Here is a 24,158-nt window from a genome sequence, read left to right as displayed (position 1 = left end):
CAACAGCAAATGAGGCGGGCAAAGCGCACCGTATCCTTCTCCCTGTGCGCCCTGTGCCTCCCATTTCTCTTCTCGAGGGTTCAGCCAAATCCGGCGTCGACTGTAGCCCTGCACCTCTATGGCGCCAAACCGTATCCGCCAGGCTGCAGAGAACCATAGAGACGGGGGGAATCCATTCGGGCCCTGAAGTCCGCCATGGAGCCGCGGCGGCGCCCTTCAACCCGGAAGTTTCTGCTGTTCTTCCGCCCTCGCGCTCTCCCTCTCTCCGCTCTGTGGCAAGCGGGCTCCGGCTGCAGAGGCGGAGCGGCTGCGCACGCGCAGTGCGCGCGCTCTGACCTTCAGCGGCCGGGGCGGCAGCTCGTGAAGGAGGCAGAGGAGGCCGCAGCCGACCGGAGACGCCGCCGCAGGCACGATGCTGGCCCGAGGAGCCGCCCTGGTGGGTGGCGCCGCCGCCTCCCTGTCTCAGCCGCAATGGTACTTCCCCGGGGAAAGGGCGAGGAGAGGCGGCCGGGTTGCGGGGGGGGGGGGCAGGGGGGAGGGTCAGCGAAGAGGTGCCGGGGCTCGGGGCTTCTCGGCTGAGAAGGCTCTGCTCCGGCTTTTCTGCAGTCCCTCCTGCTTCCCTGCCGTGAGCGGGAGGCACTCTGCACATACTCAGAGGCGTGCTCAGCAAGGCTTGCTCGTGGCACCGAGGATTTCAGTCTTGCCCTAGGCTTAAAAGAAAAATAAGCCTTGAAGTTAATTATCTTTACAAATCACAATGCTTTTTATTTGTTGCGTCTTCATCCTGCCTTTTTTTTTTTCCTGTGAGGGTCCAAAGCAGTTGGCAGAATCTTCCTCTCCCTTTTAGCCTCCTCACAACGGTGTGAGGTAGGCCAGGCGGGCTGGCCGGCCCAAATCCCCCCGGTGAATTTCATTGCTCGGTGGGGAGCAGAACTTGGATCTCCCACGTTCTTGGCCACCACTCCGACTGCTGTGCCTCACAGGCTGGTGCAAAAATATCAGTCAAAGTACACAAGCTTTTTTCCCTGTCTAAACATTTCTTGGCTCATGTATTCTCCTCCCCCAGGCCCCGCCATTGTTAGTTCTACTCACTGGGCATGAAGTTTGTGTAGAGGTGAGCAACTGGTGGTCCTCCAGGTGCTACAGTCCCCATTATCCCTGATTATTGCTCAGAGATATTAATGCTCATTTTGATGAGCTGGTGGCAGTTTAGTCCAATGACATCTGGAAGATTTCAAATTCATGTGCAGGGTAATTAATGAAAATGAATGGTGTATTTATTCATTCGCTAGTAAAATGCTTGTTTTGTGCAAAGAGGAAGTGTGTATATATGCAGATCTGTGGAGATGCAATAAATAGTAATGTTCTGTATTTATATGGATACACAGACATCTGCTAGTTAACACTCGGAGATGGTGGGGGGCAGTTGTCTTTATTCTAATGTAATCCCACTGTACTTCATTTCTATGCAGAGGGCGAATGGTATTCATTCACTTATATGGGATATATAAATGGCATGCCCCCAGTTTTGCTAAGTTGGTGCCTCTCAGCATTGCCTTCTTGTATAATTCTCTTTGCTGTGCAGGCTAGAGAGTAATGGAATATTGCAAAATGGCACATGTACATCTGTATGTTTGCACCAAATGTACCTTTGTATGCTTTCCTCTGGAAAAGGAGGAGCTAAGGACAGTCAGTTTCCTCTGAATTCCATAGACTGGGTTTGTAGGACAGCAGCATAACATTCAGCATCTCGTTCAGAAGTAGATCTAAGTCAAATGGGGCATAGTGGTCTAATTGTAGCTTTATGTAATGAATGTAAAATTAATTTTAAAAGGCGGTGACATTGTAGAGCAAGGTCACCATGTTGCAGCTACTCCATGTTTCTTCTATTTTAGCATTGGGAAGTAGCACTTTTAACTGAACCTCTGCAATGTGGATTTATTTTTTCAGGGTCCAAGTTAGGAACATGGCAACGCTGAAAGATAGTAAGTATTTCACTCATTAATATACACTATTTCACTCTTAAATACCCAGTTACTCTGAACGGCAGAGCAGGAAGGACAGACACCAACGAATTTGAAACCTTGGCTCCTATATTCATTTACAAGGCCTTCTAATGCTGTTAGGTTCACCTGAGAAGAATGCTTTTCTGTGCTCTGTGTAAAGTGACTAAGTTAGAATTGTTTCTTAGAGCTTGAAACTGGAATCAGAATTTAAGAAGCCAAATACTGGGAGTCAGTCTTGCAAACCTCTTTGCAACAGAAATCTTTGCTGCCCTTGCTCTTCTGAAGTGGATCAAAACACTTTGGAAACACTGGATGCAAAGCCATTGGATTCCCTAGCATATCCCTGGAATGGCAAGGAAACTGTACCAGCTGCCTGGAGTTGGTTTATTTATTTCTCTCCCTTCCTCACCACCTACCCTGCCTGTGAGAGCCCAGTACAGATTTGGATTTGATGGTTCCTCTGCCATATATTCCTCTTTCCCACCCTCACTGGATATTTCTGTTAATCATGTTTCTTATTTTGAATATGCATTAGCCAATTAATTCACTCCAGTTATTCCAAGCAAGAGTTCCACTAATTATCTGAGTAGCATACCTGCTTAATTGAAACCAATGCTTAATACCATTTTTATGCCACTTTATTTTCAATCTCTGTTTGAAAACCTTGCCACATCTCATACTCTTTAATCTGTGCAGTTACCCGACGCTTGAAGTCAATCAAGAATATCCAGAAAATCACAAAGTCTATGAAGATGGTTGCTGCAGCGAAATACTCCAGGGCAGAGAGAGAATTAAAGCCTGCCAGAATTTACGGAGTGGGGGCGTTGGGTAAGGGACCTTACCCTTCTTGGGGTTGAATTTACAACATAATAAAATAAAAATATAAACCACACATTAGCAACAATTGACTCAGACGTTTCTGATAAGGTACAGCAAGCTGGCTTACAGGTAACTAAATTTACCTTCACTCTGAAGTATTTGAAATGGAGGTATAGAGTTAATCGTGATTTTCAGTGCAGGTTTTGGAAATAGCTGATTTGGAGCTCCTGCTGTTTCATTGCTGGGCTTAGTGTTGCTACTTGGCATGAGGGACAAGGCAAGCGATTAATCATACCGCAGGTTTCACGGTTAGACCCAGTTCTGCATTGAAGGAAACCTAATTCTGCAGTCTGTCTAAGTTTGTGGAACTCAAATATGCTTGTGTATCTTGTGCTTTGATGTAATTTGATATGTTATGGTTCAATTTGAACCAAATTAGGCTCAGTATACTATGGGAAAATGGTGTATAAGTTATATAAAATTAAAAAAGGATTAATTCCATTTTTATGATGCGGATTTCTAAGGAATTATATAAGATAGTGAACTCTCTTCTCCTTACTCCTGGAAATATTGCAGAGCCCACTCTGGCTTTTGAAATACAGTTAGGAATTTCTCACAGGTCTCACCACAATAATTTGTATTGCCAGAAGACTGAGGAGTGTGCAGGGACAGGCCTTTGTTTTGTGTTCTTTTGTTAAGATGAAATTCTCAGGATGCTGTTTTGTGCACCTGACCAAAATCTTGTGCAGGATATATACTGTATTCTTTGTTTTCCTTGTTTCCGAGACGGTTTCTCACCTGCTGTTATTTAAGAGCACAACACGTTTTTCCAACTGAAGGAAGCCTGTAGGCTGTGACCCCATCCTGAGTGGCGGGTATTCTAGTTTGGCTAATGCAAACAATGGGAAAACTTTCAAAACCCAGGGACGTAAACCCTGGAGATCCCAGATTAATCTTCTAATTTGAAGGTTGTGATAGGATCACAGTACCTAACAATAGTAGGTGTGAGGGGATCTTTTGGTGCTTGCTGGGGGAATTGCTGGTGAGTTCTTTGTTTTTGTGTTGTGCTTTGCTTTGTTTTGTTTTGGTACCAACTCATTTTAGTGGTTGCTGATCATGGTTTCTGGCTCCCCATACCCTTTCTCTTTCATAGCTCTCTACGAGAAAGCAGAAATCAAAGCTCCTGAGGACAAAAAAAAGGTCGTTATCATTGGGGTGTCCTCTGACCGTGGCCTGTGTGGTGCCATCCATACTTCCGTTGCTAAAATGATCAAGAGCCACTTCTCTTCCCTCACGGAAAAGGGAAAAGAAGTGATGGTGGTTGGAGTGGGAGACAAGCTGCGGGGTCTTCTTCAAAGGTAACTAGACCAGCAGCCCTTCTAAACGTGCACCTGGATCCCACGGACTGGTGATGTTTTCTGAGAGAGGGCTCTTGGGGTCACAGTCATGCGCTCAGGATCTTAATCGAAGGTACCAGTAGCACTCAGAGGCCGCTGAGGGCAAGGATATGTCTAGGACGTGTTTGACTGGGCCTGATAGTCCCTAAACCTAGAAATGATGTAGACATGTCTTAGTGTTCAGGCAGGGCTTGGATCCCAGCCTCCAGTGGACGTGGGGAAGCGAGTGGGAAGTGCTGAGCTAGCTGGGGCACCAAGAAAGATGGGAAAGGTAGTAGGAAGATCAGGTGGCCGGAATACAAGGAGGACCAGGATAAACGGGGTGCTTGACTGGCTGGGCAAGGCAGGGCATGCGCAGGCCTCCATGGGAGGGGGGGTGGGCTACATTCGGCAGTGTGGGAAACTGTCTTGGGGGCAGCACCCCCACATGGCTGCGCTTGGAAGTGTGGCAAGGAACAAGTGGCCTGCCCAGAAGACTGAGAACAAGGCAGAGGTGGGGCTTGAGCCCCAGAGCAGTGAACTCTTTGTCTGAATTCAACCAATAGAAGCCTTTTCCTCAGCAGTCCTGGCTGCCTGCCAAAACTAAGAGAGAGGTAGGTGTGTGTGTGTGTGTGTGTGTGAAGTGGGAAGGTTAATAATACATGTTATTGTTAATCGCAAAAGCAAAATTGTTAATCGCAAAGAATTGGAAGGAGAAACAGGATCGCCAATTATTTGAATAGTATAAAGAAGTTTGGAATATAGCAGTTAATGTCAAGTTGACATGTGAGATAAAAGTGAACAAAGGATTGGTAAAGAAGAATGATTTTAACAATATATGGGGTATGTTTATTGAACATGTATTAATAAAAGGGGAGAGTAATAAACCCCCAAAGGATGTTTGCAATTTTGGATGGAAGGGGGTATCTTGGAAAGAGCAGAAAAATGAAGGGGAAAAAAAACAACAAGCAGGCAGCTATGGTCTGGGTAGAGGGGTGCACTGGTTTTTTAAATTTTATTTTGTGTATTTTGTGTTTTTATTATTTTTATATTTTTATTTGTATCTTATACAAATACAAATTATTTAAAAATAAGTGGGAGGGTTTGGGCTTCTCAGGTGCCCAACTGTCTACCCCTAACTGGCATGAAAGACATAAAGTGGGGATGACTGACAATAGGGAAAAGAGTGATTATGGAATGACGAGGGGTTGGGAGAATCTGGGTGCAGGGGAAGCAGTTCCTTGAGTGCGTATCATGACATCTCGGAGGCTTGTGTATTTATTTTATTTATTTATTTAAAACATTTCTATGCCGCCCCATTCGCTGAAGCCTCGGGGCGGCTCACAACATAAAATTAAAATATAATACATCCAAATATACAACAAATTAACAATATAAAGAAAACCAGAACTCTCGGGGGCGCAGTTCCACGGCAGTAGAGGAAGAATCCCACCGAGGTTCTCTGGAGGGTTGCGTTGCTCTTTTTCTAAAACCAGACACTGCCTGATATGCTTTGTGGGATCAGGTACCTGGTTTGTTTTAAAGCACACTTAATCCTGCCACTCCTGATCAATGATATCAAAGTGGCGAAGCAAACCATAAGGGGAAAAAAACTTGCGTTAGAGAAGCAAAGCCCAGAGTATGGTCTGAAGGCACATGTTGAAGCTAAGCAGGTCCAGGGCTGGCCTGAGCTTGGAGGGGAGACCAAGTTCCATAATGGGAGAAAGGTGGATGAGAACGCAAATAAATAAATGAAACCAGAGCATCTCTTTAAAACTGTTTCTGTTAGAACTGAAACACTGCAGTCCACAGCCCATTCTAACAGGATGGGGGGCAAAGGAAGGGATTCCACAAGTGCCGAGCAGGACATTTCCCTATCCCAAATAGGCTGCTTTGAATGGAGCCCAGGGAGAGAGAGACAGCTGGTTCAGTCAGGGACTGCCACATCCCCAGTAAACAGCCTCCTGTTGGCATTCCTGCTCTCACATGCTAGCCGGGCTGAAGGCTCTGGATGCTTCTCCAGGGCCGCCTGAGCAGAGCGCACGGTGGTGTTGGGATGTCCTGTGACGAAAGCATATGTCCATGGGGTTCGTTCAGCTTGATTCTATGGTGGGGCCACTTTCTTCTAGGACACACAGCGAGAACTTTCTGTTGAACTTTAAAGAAGTGGGAAGAAGGCCCCCCACCTTTGGAGATGCATCAGCCATCACCTTGGAGCTCCTGAACTCTGGATACGAGTTTGATGAAGGAATGGTCATCTTCAATCGGTTCAGGCAAGTGGTGTTGTTTTGACAGTGGATCGGACATTCGGGAAGCGGTTTGGCAGCCCGGGCTAGCAAGCCAGGAGCTCTGGCTTCAAGCGAAGTCTGGTGGTCAGTTCCTGTGATTATGTTGAACTCACCTTTCCTGCAAAGGTTGTTGCTTGGAAGGAAAACAGAAATTTCCAGTGAACAGGTGGATCTCAGTGGGCCCAAGTATGTGGCATTGAACCAAAGACAGGAAGCAAGATTGTGCTGAGCAGGGCATTAAGTTAAAGACTCCAGACAAATGAGCCAAGTTACAGATTACAGAGTGAGGCAAGCTATTTCAGCAGGCAGTATTGAAAATGTGAACAGAAATGAGGACAGTCATAAGCTGCCTTCTCTCTCTCTCATTCCTAGTGCACTAGTAGATTAGGTTTACTCTTTGAGAATGGATTTCTGCCTGACATAGCCTCCTTGAAGAGGGCAGGGAGAAGTAAACCTAGTTTTGCATGCTACTGAACTGTGTCTGACCATGGATGGTAACATTTGATAGGTTCTTTCAGGCCAATAAAACTTGTTTAGAAAGCTTTTCTTTTTTCCTTTAGGTCTGTCATCTCTTACAGGACAGATGAGAAACCAATTTATTCTCTTGAGACTGTTTCAGGGGCTGGTAAGTCTAGAAGTAGAATTTGGCAAGCTAAAAAGTATATATTTGACACGTTGTGTTTCTTAGTTGCTTTTCAGAGCCAAGTTCTTACAAAGCAATGCACACAGAAAATAGAAATGGAACATTTTATATTGTGTATTGATTTGTATGCTGCCTTTCTGGGAACAAGTCAGACTTGGGGTGGCTTACAGGTATAATTTAAAGTTGGATAAAGGAAAATACATTAAAATGTGGTAAACATACAATGGTTTTATTGTCATTATAATAAAAAGCACCCAGACCAACAGACTCACTTGGCCTGCTGGCAGAAGGACAACAGAGAAAGATCTAGCCATCATCTCTTGTGGGGAGTTCCACTTGGGCTGAATTTGTAACTAGAAAGTTGCTTTGGGTGCCTCACAAGATGAAAAAGCGTGGGATAGAAATGTGCCGTAATAAGAAAAGTGAACATAGCTAAAGAGGTGTATGAGAAACCATTTCGATCGAACTCTTCATTTAAGGAAATACAGTAGTGGAGAGAAGACCCTTTCTTGAATGCAGGAACTGAAGAGGTAAATGTTAATTCACTGGGAAGTCCATCATGGCCACATCGGACACTGCCTTGCATCATGTGCTTGTCAGCCTAACAGAACCTGTGGCCTGATCTCAGTTTATGAACAGCATCGTTGCATGTGGATTGGAAGATAACTTGGTCCCAAACCATTTGGGTTCTCAGGGTTAACAGACGTGCTTTATACTGAGTCTAGAAAAACTGGTAGTCAATGCGGATTTTCAAAAATGGTGCTGTATATTCATGCTGCCTGCCATTAGCATCTGCGTAGCCACACTGCACCAACGGAGGTTTCCAAACCATATCCAGTGGCAATTCTGCATACCAGTCATTCCAGTGGTCTGGTCTGGAGATAACTAGAGCTTGAGTACCCAATGCCAGGTCCTGCTGCATCTGATAGGGCTCCAACCGCTAGGCAAGCATGAATTGCCAGAAGTTACTCCTGGCCACTCACCCAGACAGTGATGAATCCATGACATTCAAATGAACCTGTGCTTGATCTTGAGCTGCCATATCGGCTGAATGTTAAGTGTATAAATCGGCTGTTTTCGCGGTTGTGTTTCCTTTGCAGAGAGCATTAGTATCTATGACGACATTGATGCAGATGTCCTGCGAAACTATCAGGAATTTACATTGGCCAACATCATTTTCTACTCGCTGAAGGAGTCCACCACTAGTGAGCAAAGCGCTAGAATGACTGCCATGGACAATGCTAGCAAAAATGCCTGTAAGAAAACCTCTGTGATACTTGCAGCGTTCTGCAATAAAGTTAGTAATAGCAGAAGGTGCCAAGATGTAAACAAAAACTCTTAGTGGAGCAGAAGCGAAATTGTATCCACGCAGTGGCCAGAAGACTTGCTGCTTCAGAAAGGCTTTGAGCTTTTTTCCTGCTTCACAGGCTTCAGGTTTATGCACACTCCGTTGGGAGCCAGACCTGTCGAACTGAGCTGTGCTTGCTTGGAGTAGCATGGCCAGGATTGCATCGCGTATGGCCGAGGAACTCTCGGCTGCAGTGCACCATGAGGAGTAGCAAATATTTGGACCCTTAAAATATAATCAAACTGCTTCCCAACTCTAGTATTGATTGGACTAGCTTTTCTTCTGCTGCTGTTCATGTTACTCACGAATGCAGAGTGTCTTGGCTGAAAATTCAACAGGATCTGAAACTTTAAATTGAAAGATGCTTGGCACTCTTAATGAAAAATGTGCTTGTTGTATTGCAGATTGGGTAGGAATCTGGTGCCCTTCAGGGGTTGTGCTCTCATTTCCATCTCTTCTAACCGTTGGCCGCACTGACTGTAGCTGACATGAGTTGAAACCCAACAGTTGGAGGGTACCAGGCACTCATCCCTGTTCTAGAGGCAGATGCAAACTATAAACCCTGGAATCCTCCTATGATTTACTGGAATGGCAAAATAGGCATGTAGAATCTGGCTCAACAGCTGCTTGGCTTACCAGGTTGGGAAGCAGTGGTCAGTCGTGAACACTGCTGACCATGCAGAAGACCCAGTAACCAAACTAGCTAGTCTGTCATGGTGGACGTATCGGTATGTTGCCAAATACCAGCTGTTGACACGCATGGCCATGCCAACAGAACTTGTGCTACAATAGAGTAAAATCTTTCAGGGCAATACACTGATGAATCAGGTCAATTGTTTCTCTTGACACACTTGCTTCTTCACGGATAGTTTGCATGCATATTTAAGCATTGGAATGGGCAACTAGAGTTATTTGATGGTGGATGAAAAAGTGTAAATATTAGTGCTCAGGCCAAACAATAGTTAGCAGAGTTCTTGAGGTTGTCCTGTTTTATATTTAGCAATTCACAATAGTCAGAAAACTGGTCATCTCCACGCTTCATTCTGTGCAAACGATGTGAGGTATTTTGCGAAGCAATGCGGTCTTTTTGATAATCAAAATAAAGGACAAACGGTATCTTTGAATAGCCGCTGGCATTCTTGCAAACCTAACTTCATCTCTCTCCATCTCTCTTCATAGCTGAGATGATTGACAAGCTGACGCTGACGTTCAACCGCACACGCCAGGCTGTCATCACCAAGGAGCTAATTGAGATCATCTCCGGAGCGGCTGCCCTGTAAGTATCGGCAGGCGGGTTTCCTTGTTGGGGCCATTTGTCGGTGTGGTTGACTTGGGGAGGACACGTGAGAGCGAGTTTGTGGGTTCCTCTGCTGTGCTTTGCAAACGCCAGTGATGCATGGTTATGTTCGGTGCTCGTGTTAATTCCAAAGCTGCTGCAGTGGTGGCTGCTGAACCGGTTCTGAGGAGACGGTTCTCTGCATCCTACCTGAGTGGAAGCTCATACATCATGCATTTCTCTGCATATACTCACTTGCGCCACGCTCAACCCAGCTGCGTCAAAAGCTCCCATTCCTGTATTCATGTCAGAGGAGGGATGGAGCTGACACTAAAAGCCGTCCATTTAGGCCAGGGGTGCAGAACATGAGGCCTGGTAGCCAGCTTGCCGCCGCCTCCCTCCTCCCCTCAGCCACTAGTCCTCAGACAATTTCCTAGCTTTTGTGCAGCTTTTCCTCCGTTCTAAAAAGTTGAAATGTCTCACCTGAGACTTAGGTACTGGCAGCAAGGACTTTGAGTGTTTTGAGCAACTCCATTTTGTCTTTGGTCCTACCCACCCCGACTGGAAGCGTCTCCCAAATGGAATGCATCCACCAGCTGAAAGAGTTGCGTTCTCAGTATGTCCAGATTCGTGCTAATCCCCAGGCTGGTGAGGTGCCTTCAACAGGAAAAGACTGCCCTCAATCATTCTGGCTTCCCAGCAGTTTGGTTATCTGTGACATGCTGTCTCTGAACATGCAGCATCCTCATAACCTCCATGGCTAATTGCCACTGACTGTCACCTAAGTGGGTGGTTATCTCTTGTGGCAGTGAGTTCCATAGATTAGTCCTCTGCCCCTGGCAGATCTGTTTCCTGAGAAACCTGGATGACAGTTTAGCTTTGGATCAGGTTCTCCACAGAAGGCAAAAGCACTTCTTCACCTTGCTTCTGAAATAGTGCCATTCCGCTGGAGAAGAATGTTCTGCATGGAATGGAAAATCATTTTGCTTTTAATGGAAGCATTAAACAATGCATTTCATTGGCTAATTTGATGTTGTAACTTAATTTTAACTTGGAAGGTTCACATCTGTGTTCTGGCTCTGTGTTGCATGTTTGGTTAAATCACACTAATTGAATTGCCTTAATTCTCTCTGCTTAATGCTTTACTGCCTGTTCTGTTTTTTTTTTTTTTTTTAACAACTCAGCAACTAGGACCTAAGGAATAAACAGAAAGTGAGTTTCATCTAAAGTCAACAGGTAAAGTGATTCTGTAAGTTAGGCATTAAGACAAAGTTGAACAAGGAGGTGTCAGAAATGTAATAATGAAGGTACTTTTAGATGTCTCTGTTTAGAAGTGCTTGTTAAGTGCGCACTTAGCATGGCATGCAGTATGTTGCATTTCAGTGCTTGGTGTGTAGCCGACAATGCAGCTAAGCCGCAGGCTTTCTCTAGAAAACTTGGATGTTAATGGTGGAGGGTCAAGTTGCTGTTTGCTTTACTTAGCAAAGCATTTTAAAATTGCCCTTCCGCCTTTCAGATACAAGGGCCACGTACAAGAGTATGATGAAAATCATGCAAAACATAATAAAACTCTAGAACAACACAATTGTAATCAATGGTGTAATGTGGTGTCCTGCAGCAGCAGGGGGGTTGGACTTGATAGCCTTCCTGGCCCCTTCCAACTCTACTATTCTATTTATTTTTATTTATTTAGAACATTTCTATGCCGCCCCATTCGCCAAAGCCTCGGGGCAGCTCACAAACATAAATAACTTCAATTAGAATAATATAAATTAACAGTATAAAGTAAGTCGCCCTGGCCAAAGAATAAAATAAATAAATACTATTAACAGTTAAAATGACATTTGAATAAAAAGGTCTTCGCCTGGCGCCGAAAAACAAATAACGACGGTGCCAGGTGGACCTCTCTGGGGAGCGCATTCCATAGATTGGGCGCCACCGCAGAGAAAGCCCTCGTCCGAGTACTCACCCTCCTAATTTCTTTCACGGAGGGTTCCCGGAGAAGGGCCTCTCCCGCAGATCTCAGGGGGCAGGCGGGCATATATGGACGTAAGCGCTCCTTTAGGTAACCAGGATCCAAGCTGTTTAGGGCCTTATAGGTCATCACCAACACCTTGAATTGGGCCCGGACTTCAATGGGAAGCCAGTGAAGCTGATGGAGGACTGGAGTCATGTGAACATAACACCCAGTCCCCGTCAGCAGCCTGGCAGCTCTGTTTTGAACCAACTGAAGTATCCGGACCATCTCCAAGGGCAGCCCCACGTAGAGCGCGTTACAGAATTCTATGATTCTAAGCAAAAAATGCAGCAAGTACAATAGGGCAGATAAAACATGTCAGGCAATTTTGAAATAAGGAAAATGGCTTTGAGCTGGTACTGAAACAATTTAATTAGGATAATTGGTTAAAATTTGCATCCTTATTTTAATGAGCTGAAGGATGAAAGTGAAATTTGGAGGAATATTGCTGGGCTTATCAAATGGACCGATTTTTCCCAGCCTGATGCTCGTTGGGTGTGTGGGGAATGTGGGAGCGGTAGCCCATCATATCCAGAAGGCATCATATAAAGGGAATGCTGGTACAGAACAATGATCATGTCTAACGCTGTGGAATATTGATCCTGCAGTAGATGGTCCAGACAGCAGCACCTCTAAACTGCCAGTGGCAGAAGCTTGAAATGGGAAGCAATTTAAGGACTGCAGACATTTTAAAAGTTCTAAGAGTAGCAGATTCACTTAGACCAATGTTTAAAACTAACTCAGAGTTTTTGTTCATAGGTAAAGAGAAGCTCTTCTGGCAAGCAATTCATCCTACCTTCCCAGAGAGAAATGGTTGTTGGTCTGTCATTCTGTGGGGAAAAAATCAGGCAAAGAACCCCAACTGTTTGTAAAGCATATTTCAATAAAAGCCCTACATGAAAGAGCTACGCGTGCCGCTTTCGGTATGTGAACGTGGAGTTGGTTGGACTAGGATGCAAGTTAAGGGAAGTGTTTCTGGGTAGCTGTATTAAAAAAGAAATTATTGGGCAGAACCTCCAGAGCATTTCCTGTATAGGAGCTGAACTGAACTTTGAGAAACGGTTTGGGGACTGTTCTGATGCCAATAGATTTAGGTCATAATCCTATGCATATTTGGACAGAAAAAGGGCCTATACCGCCTAACGTTCCACAGTAAACATGTACAGGATTGTGCCTTAAATGATGCCATGTAATAATTGTTGAATGTAAACTTGGGGTTAGTTATTCCACTGTTATATGGGGAATAAAAATATAATGCAGAGGTGGACAACATACCGAATTCGGCCATAACGAGGGTGAAATGGTGATGTTAGCATTGCAGGTTGCAAAGACATCCAGTTTAGCTTGAACAGCTCAGCTGATTGCTTTTAGCCGTTTGCCATTGCCTCTAGGAGTTTCCTGTTGATTTCCATGGGGAAAATAGCATCTCCATGCTGCAAAGCTTCCCACCCTTGATCACAAAGGGCGGTGTGAAAAAAGGGTTATTTTCAAGTCCTTGAACTGCAAAACAGACTTGTTTGAAAGTGATGTTGCCCTTTTCATGTTGCGTTGGTATAGCAAGTCTCTCTCACGCAACATTCATTCATTCAGAGTATTTGTAGCATGCTTTGTCCTGCAGCTTTGAGGTGCATCAGGAGTCCCATTTTACAGTAGGGGTGGGCTGAGAGATTTGTCCAAGGCCACGTGCCATAACAATAGGAGGCATTTGACTCCGTGTGTGCGAAGTCAATCTGTACGCGTAGCTATCGGTGGCAGCATGGTCTCATCTTTCCCATGTACTAAATAAAACAGCTTGGGCTATGTTCCTTGTAAAAGAGGGCGGAGTATGTCCCACAGGGCTTCAGGGACAAGTTCTCTAAGTTTAATAACTTAAGTTCCTGCTTGTGTGTCAAGCACAAAAACCCATCTCTCCCCTTCCCCCACCCCCAAATTATTAGGATATGTTTTCTCTGTAGCAGGAAGTGATTCTGATTCTCATTAGCTGTCAGCGGCAAAGCTGCTGTTAACGTCCGAACTAGTACGCCAGCTAAGGATCTGGTGCTTCTCCCATCTCCGTGCCTGCACTTGCGATCCTGTTCGGCAGGGTGAGTTACCGAAGAGCTGCTGAGGATTGTTTCACAGATGCACAACTTCAACCAACAGCACACTCAAAACTAGGATTTGGAGATGATGGCTACACACCTGTTGTGAAATGCACTGGTGGCACTTAGGCATGTGTCTAAGGGGGCAGTTCTGAGCAATGTGTTCGGGTGCCAAGCACTGTTTGCAGTTAGCTAGACAGGGTTGTGCTTATGTCTCACTAGCATGTGTATAGCTTGCCTAGTTTGGATAGGGAATTCGCAGCGTGCTTCAGTGCTGTTAGTCCTCTGGAGAACTTGAGCCCTAGTGATCTATTACCCAGTGTCTGGGCTGTACCAGGACAGCGAGAGCGTGATGAGAATCAATGCTTACCCAGAAAAAAGTACCCAGAAAATTAGCATGTTGGAGATAAGGCTAGGTTTTCACCCTGGCACGCTGGTTTTGGGCACATAGGGTTTCGTCTTGCTTCGTTTTTTTGCTTGGCAACCTCTTCCCCTGCAGTTTCAAGTGGAATAGCTTAGACCAAGGTTTACCATCTCTGCAAACGTCAGGACATCTGTCATAGGTGAAGCAATTGTAATGTTGGCCAAGATGAGACTAATTCCCTCTTCAATGCATCCATTTGCTGCCTTCTGTCATTAATTAAACCAATTGTGAGAGATTATGTTTTTCCCCAGGTTTGCCCCTAAACTTGGATTCAAAGCAGAATTCAAGCTAGAAGGAAATTGTTCCAGCCCAGGCATGCTTTAAAATGGGACAAATGCCCAGCTTTTTAACTGGCTTGGAAAACGGGAAATTGCCGGCAGATACTGATAGCTAAGGAGAGGGGGGAGTCTTGGCGAACCTCTGCCCCTTTTAAAATATTAGTTAAAAAAATATAATCCTTCATGGAAAATTAAGACTCTGTCTTGAAGAGAGGGAATTGGATCCGTTCACTGCCAAAGCTGCCCAACACTGCTATTGCTGCTGGTTTTGCATGCATATGAAAGAGATGAGCTTCCTTAAAAACGCTGTATTTGTGTTCTTGCCATTAAAGCTCTCTTGAGCTTAGCTTGAAGTTTCTTTCAGCTTTAGGCTACAAAAAAATTCAAGAGTATTTCATCTCTTGTACTTAACTGAACATTATGCAGCCTGGAATGGTAGAGAGAAGGTAAGGTACTAATGATGGATATGGTATTGGGCTGCGGTGCTTCAGATGAATCCCAGCTCAGCCCGGAAGCTTACTGACTTGGACCAGTCTTTCAAGTATCACATAGGCATTTCTGAGGATTAAATGGGAAAACTTCAGGTCTGGGGAACCTGCAGGCAGGCTGGGATAAACTAACCTGCATAATATGCATCAGTGTTTCAGAAGAGGCACAGCTACACCCCTTTGATTTAGCTTCCCTTCCAGGGCTTGCTTTTTGTATTTTAAAGGGAGCACTTCTTGGCCCCTAGTCAGGATCTGAGGGGCGATAGGAAAGCTCAGATTCCCTGTGTCCTGACTTCAGAGGAGAAAATGGAAGAACGGACCCCTTCCACTGCTGGCTGCCAGGAAAGTTTCCCTGGAGAGGAAGGAAAAACGGACATACTGGTGGGCAGGGAGGCCAAGATAAGAGCTACCCTAAAGCTTCCCTGTGCCCTGCACTGCAATATCCCAGCTAGATGGATGACAAAGTCCATTTAGTGCAAAATGCAGAGGCAAAGTTACTGTCTGCTGCTGCTCCTTCACACTGGATTACCATAGGCCTCCAAATATGGGGACTTCTAGTAATCGAGGGTGCAACTCCTGCAGCCAGTAGAATAATGGATCCCAGTTTTGCAGGGTCAAAGGGCTGGCACTGTGTGACTAGCAGGATAATGTTCTCATCTGCCATGCCTTACATAACACTCCTCCCTCTAAACTGAACTGCAATTTTAATTGTAGCTGCAAGGAAGTGGATCTCGCCAGAAACAAATGTCTGTATTTGCAATGGGGTGTTGTGTGCGCACACGTGTATGATAGCCAAGGGTCAGCAAAGATTTGACTAGACAGCAATTACAGGGGCTTACATTTCAAATTTGCCGTTGTAACAGCTTAGTCTGATGCTCGACAGAGCAACAAACCATGAGTGACACTCTGCTCCGAAGTTCACAAGCTACATAGCAGTGATGGAGCAAGGGCCCTGGCAGGTAACAAGGCTTGGGTTATGTTGGTTGCAGTTCAGCTAGCAATTTAATGGGAGCTCAGGGTTTGATCCCGTGCATGCTTAGGCAGAAAAAGGGGCCTACAATTCCCAGCATTCCCCAGACACTTTTCTGACACAGCATCCATATGTTTATACCCTGAAAGCTTTAAACAATTTCAAAGAACAGAAATACTGCCTGAACAATGCCATGTCAGTATTAGCATCTCTACTACTTCCATCTTGTCTGGATTAAGTTTCAGTTGGTTTGCCCTTAGCTATCCCCAGCTTTCTCCAGGTACCAGTTTAGGACTTCCACTGCTGCCATGAATAGATGCAAATGAGAACATAATAAGCACTTTCTTGGTCAGACCCAGGGTTTACCTAGTCTAGTGTTCTGTTCACACAATGGCCAGCTAACTCTGCAGGACAGGAGTGTAACAGCAGCCCCATGTTCCCAGCAACTGGTATACATAGGCATGAAAGGTAGAGCTGAATGCCATCTGTATCCTCGACTCAAACCTGTGGATGATGATCCGCTGAGGGAAAGATGTAAGAAAAGAAGGTCTAGCATGTTTACCCATGCGATGTTTGCCTTTCCCCCAACAAGGTGCTCTCCAAATGCATCCCACTACCAAGCGCAGCATTCCTGGCTGTTGGTCATGCTGGCAAGGGCCTGTGGGAGCTTCCGACCAAAACATCTGGAGCAGACCATGCTGGGGAAGGCTGACCTAGGTTTAGTTTTGCTTGTCATATGGAGCTGGATGAACATTTTATTCATTATTTTATAGCCTGCATTTTTTCCTCTTGCAAGGAAAATGTTTCTCCTTTCAAGTTAATCCTCATCGTAGTCCTGTGAAGCACGTCAGGATTTGATAAAACATTCAGTTAGTAAAAAGCGTAGCTGCTAGGTGACCAGCGGGGAACAGCTATACTTTACACAGTGCCTTGCAGAAGTATTCATCCACTCAATGTGTCCGCTTTGATTGCACTATAATTAACACACTTGTTAAGCCACACGGTTTTTCCTCTTGCATGGAAAGCAAGGCCGCTTACATGCTCCTCCACCCCATTTTTATCCTTGCCACAAGAACCCCGTGAGGTAGGTCAGCCTGAGCTTGGCTGACCCAAAGTCACTCCGTGCCATGGATCTCACAGGTGCTCAGTCTAACACTTGACCACACAGCAGCTCTCAACCTGGAAGTGACAGAACTTGGCCTTGTTACCACCTAATGTACACAAGATATTCAACTGGGTGACTTTGGGCCAGTCACAGACTCTTAGCCCATCCTACCTCACAGGGTTGTTGTGGGGATAAGATGGAGGAGGAGATGTAAGCTGCCTTGAGCCCTTTGTAGAAAAAGGCAGGATATAAATCGAAAAATAAATAAATAAATAAATAAATAAAACCCTGTAAAGGTGGAAGTAATTTTACTGGGCACCAAATACTAGAGGGGACGAAAACCAACACCCCAAGAGGCAGTGCAGTTAGCATTCTGGCCTGGGGGCGCAGAGAACCGGGTTCTAGTCCCCACTCGGCCACGAACCTCACTGGTGACTCGGGGGCAGCCACTGAGGCGCTGGCCAGCCTGCCTCGCAGGGTGGTCGCTGTGAAGATAAAATGCAGCCGTGTTGAGGGTCTCACAAGAGGGAAAAGGGCCGCAGAAAGACCCAGAGCAATGCTGAATGCTACCCGGACAGCCTGGCAGCCATCTCCTACTGGGGATCCTCCAGACGCACCGCACTCCATCTCCCATCCTTCGCTCCTGCGCGCTGGCTGGGATAACACGCCCGGTTGCGCCCTGGCCCCTCTGCGGGGACCAGTGGGCGGGAAGGGCCTGCTGCCGGCGGGTGATGGGGGCGGCCGGCTGCGGATGATGGGGCCTGCACGGAAGCAGGGCGCGGCGGCGGCGGCCGACGGGGCCCCGGAAGGCGCCCGCGCGCAGAGCGGCGCCGCCGCGGCGCGAAAGGGGGCGGCGCCCTGCCCGCCTGGCGAGTCGATGCCGGCGGAGTCGATGCCCGCGCGGCCGCATCGACGCGCTCGGGGCTCGGCTAGCGCCGCCTGCCCCGGCGACCTAAGATGGCGGGGGCGGCTCCGGCGTGAGGGCGCCGCTCCGGCCTCGTCGCGTTCCGGCCGCGGTGCGCGGCGCGCTCGGCCATGGCGGCGGGGGCCGCCGGGGCGCGGTGAGCCAGCCAGCCAGCCAGCCAGCCAGCCGGCGAGCGGCGAGGATGTGCGAGAGCTACTCGCGGTGGCTGCTGCGCGTGTCGGTGGCGCAGGTGTGCCAGGCGCTGGGCTGGGACGCGGTGCAGCTCTCGGCGTGCGACCTGCTCACCGACGTGCTGCAGCGCTACCTGCACTCGCTGGGCCGCGGCTGCCGGCGCTACTGCGAGCTCTGTGAGTGCGGCGGGGCGGCGGGTTGCCGCGGCGACGGGCCCCCTCGCCCGGGGGGCCTGGGGGGCGGGCAGCGGGCCGTCCGGGCAGCGGTGTGGCGGCCCGGGGCTGCCGTGGGGAGGGGCCGCGGGGCTGTCGGGGCGGAGAGGCGATGGGGACGGGGCTGTCATGTGGCTGGGGAGTGCCGCGAGGTCGGGCGGAGGGTCGCTGGGGGTCGTCCTGGAGATGGGTAGCGTGAGGAGAGACGCGTGGATCCGCCAGCAGTGTGGGGGTCCTTTGTGGTATACATCGGGGACAGGGGGTTGTGTGGTCCTCCGGCTGTGGCTGGACCTCAGCTCCCATCATCCTCACCCAGCACACCCCACGGCGAGGCTTGATGGTGGTTGCACGCCAACTCTTCTGGAGGAAGGGCTGAACAGGGGCTCCTGGCCAAGGCCACTGAGCAATAGCATGGGCCTGGGAGAAGATGGGGTTGGGTAATTATGTCAGAGGGGCACAGGTCCAGCTGCCGCACCGTGCATCCTTTCTCTCTATAGCAGTTAGGAAGTGGCGGATGATTGGAACTTGCCCCCTTCCCTGTTTAGAGGCGGAGGTGCGCTCCCCAGTTGCGCTGGACCCCAGGGAGGAGTAGAGTCTCTGATGGCCCCAAACTTTGAGTGGCAGCTCCGTCCAGCCAGTGTTTATAGTCGCCTGTGTTTTGAGATTGAGATGTCAGTTACTGCCAGGAAGGTATAGATTTGCCCTCTGCTGGTGAGCCTGCAGGTTAGCAAGGGCTCGATGTGTGGGTTTGAGGGATGAAGAGGATTAGTTGGGCTGGTTCTGGGGTTGGGGAATGTGTAGCTCTGGGGATGGTGGAATCATTGATAAGGGAGAATTGAAAAGGGTTGTTAGAAAGATGGAAACAGCTTTGGCCATTGCAGTAGGAGCAACTGGCAGAACTTGGCACTCCATTGGTGGAAATAAGTGCTAATGCTAGGGCTCTACCTTTTGGGGAACAAAGCTGTAATGATAGTGAGTGGCCCAGATGTGGCAGCCTCACAAAAGTGAGTGAAAGGGAGTGTATGGGCATCCACAGACATAACAAGAAAAATAGACATGGTTTTGTTGTTTGGGAAGATAACCCTGTGCAGCAGGAATGTTATAGCAGTAACTTTCTTGGAATGTTTGTTCTCACTGTCTAGGAAATTTGAATGGATGGGGTTTTTTCCTTCTGTAGTATAATCTGCGAGATCCTGTTGAAATCAATTGTGCAGTTCCCTTGTTTGTTGTTTGAAATTGTTGTTCTATAGTTTAATGTGGAAATGCATAGCAAGAAGAAACAGACCAAGAATATTTCTTGATGGTATTGCTTGGTGGATCTGCTGCAAACTTTGTTTGCAGCAGGTCCTAGATTCAGTCTGTGTCCTATGCAATTAAAAGGATCAGGCAAGTGAAGCCAAAGGACTCTTGACTAAGGCTTTGGAAAGAAGCTGCCCATCAGAGTAGAGAGCTTTGGGCTAGATTGACAGGCAGTCTGACTTGGCATAAGGCAGTGTGCTGTTTTCCAAACACTCCTGAGGAAGCTTCTTGTCGCTCCCAGTGGTTGTTTGTAATCTTGTTCTGTTAATGTACCTCAAGTAGCTTATTCAGCTGCTGTGCTTAGAGCGAAATAGTGGGGTCGCCCCACTGTTGTGCTCCTTGCTTGTCCCATTCCTCTCCCACAGTCGATGTATTGGAGGAAGGCCTGAAGACCTCCATGCATAGTCCCCCATCCCCATAGTGCAGACTTCTGAACTGAAGGAGTGGGTTTTGCATGTAGAACAGGCTTCCTTCTTTAGTCCTTTCTCCAGTGCATTGTTGGTGATGGCAGGTTGTAGCAGATGTGATGGTGGGACCGGTGGCCCTGTCCCTGCTCTTGATCCACCCAATCCTAGTCACATGGCGCAGAACTTCAGTAGAAGTTCTGAGTTTCTGGTGCAAGGCCTCTGTTTGGATTAGCTGGCTTTGGAGAAGGAGCGACTGCTTAGATAAACTTGGCCAGAGATAGCTGAGAGGTGTCAAGGAACAAGATCCACATTCCGTGTTCTTTCACCCAAACATATTTTGAGTGATAAGGGGACTGGGAAGTTTCCCGCTCACCACAGGCCTCCCCTCATCATCTCCTTCCTTGTTGAGCAAAGATATGCTGACCTGCTTATGGCATTCTTGGCAGCCTAGGTTTGACCTCTGAGAACATATGGGACCTTGTAGTTTCACTGTGTCTGATGGATATACCTTGTAATGTCTGACCCAGCATTAGAAAAAATGCCATGGCATAGCATTGGATGTTTCGGTATACTCTATGGAAGCTGAAAAATTATGTTGACATTCTTAGTCAACGCCCAAGCAAGGAAGTAACACAGATTGTTTCAGGCAGTTATACATTGCTTTACTTGAAAAAAAAAACTGCAAGTGTGCAGTTCTATGCATATTTAGACAGAATAAAGAATCCTGCAACTCCCAGCATGGCTGACTGGAGAATCCTGGGAGATGTAGGACTTGTTTCCATCCACGCATGCATAGGATCTCATGTAAATGAAACCATTTATATACTCAGTAGGTGAATGTATTGCTTATTTCAAAACCCTTTCATTTAGGGTTTTTCCCCTATTTTAATGCATTTTTGTTCTAGATGGCCGGACAGATCCAATTTTGGAGGACGTAGGTGAAGCCTTCAAGCTTATGGGGGTCAGCCTGCATGAACTGGAAGATTACATCCTCAACATAGAGCCAGTCACTTTTGCACATCAAATCCCCGCATTCCCTGTCAGCAAGAATAATGTCCTGCAGTTCCCCCAGCCTGGAAGCAAAGATGCGGAAGAGAGGAAAGAGTATATTCCCGATTACATGCCACCTATCGTCTCTTCTCAAGAAGGTGAGGAATTGAGCATCCGTCTGCTGTCTTTCATCTGTTTGCTTTTGAGCACAAAGACTTGCCTTCCTTTCAGGCAGCTCTGTCTCTGCTACATCGCATGATAGAAACAGTTTGAGCAAATGCCGCAGCTCTGTGATTTCCTAAGCAGTTCGCAAGAGAGGAGCCGGGTGCTGAAATAATGCTTGGTTTTTGGCAGGACATTTGACTGCTTGAGTGCACCAAGGTAGTTTTGCAGCAGTATTGCACATGAGTAAATGGCCCAAGGGGCTGTCATGTAGAAATAAAACTAGGTCCGAACTTTTGGACAGTCTTGAGCGTACTGGTTGGTTTGAGGCGAGTCCTGCATATCTTGTTGTTAGCATCTTGCCTGAAAAGTAGGCTGCTGGGAGGTTGAGTTAAAAGTCTGGTGGCATTAAAATAGCTTTGGAAGAATTCAGTACAACTTGGCATACGACCGTATTGGCACATGTGCTAAGGAACCCGAAGTGTAAATAGCTATTCCCCAGTTACCTGTGCTGAGTAAGCATAGCAGGAAAGTGGCCAAGTTCTGTCTCTAGGAAAAGAAAAGTAGGCTCCTCTTTTTTCACCCCTTTCAGAATACTAATTTCCTTCAAATAACAGCGATAGGCACATTTAGGAAGGTAGACTCCTAACAATTCGTGCAGACTAGTAACTTCTGTGGATTTAGTTGGAATGTTGTATATAGTGTGCCTCAGAACCCACTTACATAAAACCCAGCAATGTGTCAGTGAGGCATTGTGGGGAATTTTAATATGCCCTGAAATAGAAGGAGAAACTAGTTTTAGGCTAGCAGTTGAGCTGTTTTTTTTTACTGAAGGTTAGCAAACTTCTGGGTTTATCTATAAGATACTACTCTGTGATCTCATTGTTGAAGTCAAAAAGACTTTGGATTATAGCCTTCATCCTTATTGACTATGTGATCAACCCTAAATAAGTATTGGAAAGGGTGAAGCTAGTGGCACCCAGTTGCTGTGTAATGAAAAATAGGCAGCCAGCTAGTTAAATATGAATTGTGAAAAATTGAACTGTCTATTGTTTTAGGTCCAAAAATGGACGCAAACAATGAGGAATGTGGTAAAATACTCTCGCTGATTGTGTATTGTCAGTTTCGTTTGTTATTTTTATATGTTAGTGTCTAAAAGAATTTCCTTATGGGCTGCACAAAAGAGCATCGTAAATGTTGACTTCTGTCAGAAGCATTTGATTTATCTGGGGCAGACAGTTTAGTCACATAATGTGACTCAATTTTGACATCACACCAGACAAAGCATGCTTTGTGATCAGACTGCAAGCCAGAGTCAATCAGTGTTTGAAGTGATTTCTGTGCCATTGTTTCTGAATTGACAAACCATAATTACGGTCGCTGCCTCTTAATGTCCTTCTCCATAGGAAAAAAAGTGTTGAGCAGGTGGAGAAACTTAACAAATTGCTCTTAATAATGGCTTGCCAGTGTGACATAGTGGTTAGTATGTAGGATTGGGAATTGGGAAATCCTGTTTCCAGGCCCTGCTCCACCATGAAGCTCACTAGGTGACTTTGGGCTTGTCTCTCACTCTCAGGCTAACCTACTTCACAGGGTGCTTTATTTATTTATTTGTTTGTTTGTTTGTTTGTTTGTTTGTTTATTTATTTATTTATTTATTTATTTAAACAACTTATATGCCGCCCCATCGCATGAGCCTCGGGGCGACTTACAATCATAAAATCCCACATAAAATACCAAAAAATATATCATCAAATAAATAAAATACATAAAATAGTGGACACAGCCTGGCCAATTTGAAAGCAGCAAATAAACCATTAGCAGTTAAAATAGCGTTGCTGTTAGGATAAAAACAGAATGGAGGAGATCTATGTAGGCTGCCTCGGTTTCCTTGCAGGAAGAAGACCTACACAACAAAATGTGGAGCAATCCAACAGGGGTGTATGCTTCTGCAGGACACTGCATTTTCTGTACCTGGTCGTAGCAGCTGCATCTGATACCAAGCAAAATTTCTGAGGAGTCTGCATAGCTAGCTTCACGTACAATGCTTTTCAAAAAGTTACAAGGGTATGGAGCACTGTGTGGCTTGAAAGTTTAGATATTTCCAGAAAGTATGAGCTGATTTTGGGTTTCTTCTTGTTCTCGAGTTTTCTTCAAAGTATGTTGCTCTTCGTAGGTTTCCAAAAATCCCGTGTTAGAAAGTTATAATGTGGGACCCTTCCAGTTAAAGGACTTCAGGTATCAAGACAGGAAAGAGACTGAGGAGTCAAGGAAGGTAACACTGAGCTAGATCAACAAAAGGTCTGATTGGCATGTATTAGCTCTCTGTATAGCCTTACTACTGTATAGCCGAAAACATCTTAGTGGAAAAAAGGGGTGACAACTTCAGATCATGTTCAGAAATATGCCCGTCTAAGGGACTGTTGAATTTTGGTCATGACACATTACAGTATCTGCAATAAATAGAAAAGAACACATGCACAGCTCTTTTCAAAACAGAGATTTTATTGAACCACCTTGAAGCAAAAACATAGTAATTGCTCTTGGAAATTAGCTGGCTGGCAATGGGCATTGTATATGACAGATTTTATTTTCCTGGGCTCCAAGATCACCGCAGACAGGGACTGCAGCCAAGAAATTAAAAGATGCTTGCTCCTGGGGAGGACAGCTATGGAAAATCTAGACAGCATACTAAAAAGCAGAGACATCACCCTGCCAACAAAAGTGCGTATAGTCAAGGCTATGGTCTTCCCAGTTGCAATGTATGGCTGTGAAAGCTGGACCATAAGGAAGGCTGAGCGCCGAAGGATTGAGGCCTTTGAATTGTGGTGCTGGAGGAGACTCCTGCGAGTCCCTTGGACCACAAGGCGATC

At 46.4% G+C, this 24,158-nt stretch overlaps 2 protein-coding genes across 6 annotated transcripts in view; both read left to right on the top strand.

Moving 5' to 3' along the window:
- Positions 1-306: 306 nt before the first annotated feature.
- Positions 307-12,677, top strand: ATP5F1C (ATP synthase F1 subunit gamma). Of its 4 annotated transcripts, none has more exons than XM_044428296.1 (10): positions 309-474; positions 1,951-1,985; positions 2,703-2,834; positions 3,979-4,183; positions 6,331-6,474; positions 7,050-7,114; positions 8,233-8,388; positions 9,660-9,756; positions 10,941-10,992; positions 12,533-12,677. In XM_044428296.1, the coding sequence occupies exons 1-9, from the start codon at positions 413-415 to the stop codon at positions 10,945-10,947; spliced, it is 903 nt and encodes a 300-aa protein (XP_044284231.1). In that variant the 5' UTR covers positions 309-412; the 3' UTR covers positions 10,948-10,992; positions 12,533-12,677. The 4 variants fall into 4 exon arrangements, with proteins under 4 accessions (XP_044284246.1, XP_044284240.1, XP_044284231.1 ...); XM_044428322.1 differs by having other exon boundaries at positions 418-436; XM_044428305.1 differs by lacking the exon at positions 10,941-10,992 and having other exon boundaries at positions 308-474.
- A 5,528-nt stretch (positions 12,678-18,205) lies between these two features.
- TAF3 (TATA-box binding protein associated factor 3) overlaps positions 18,206-24,158 on the top strand; it is a 144,928-nt gene continuing 138,975 nt past the window's right edge. For both annotated transcript variants that reach the window (XM_044428284.1, XM_044428276.1), the window contains exons 1-2: positions 18,206-18,391; positions 21,039-21,281. In XM_044428284.1, the coding sequence (XP_044284219.1) occupies positions 18,226-18,391; positions 21,039-21,281 (409 nt within the window). In that variant the 5' untranslated portion in view covers positions 18,206-18,225. The remainder of the gene's footprint in view (positions 18,392-21,038; positions 21,282-24,158) is intronic.

This window comes from Varanus komodoensis, unplaced genomic scaffold, assembly GCF_004798865.1.
Source record: "Varanus komodoensis strain SLA01 unplaced genomic scaffold, ASM479886v1 scaffold1, whole genome shotgun sequence".
Taxonomy (NCBI): domain Eukaryota; kingdom Metazoa; phylum Chordata; class Lepidosauria; order Squamata; family Varanidae; genus Varanus; species Varanus komodoensis.
The sequence above is the reverse complement of the archived record's forward strand: the minus strand, read 5'-3'. Positions and strand labels throughout refer to the sequence as shown.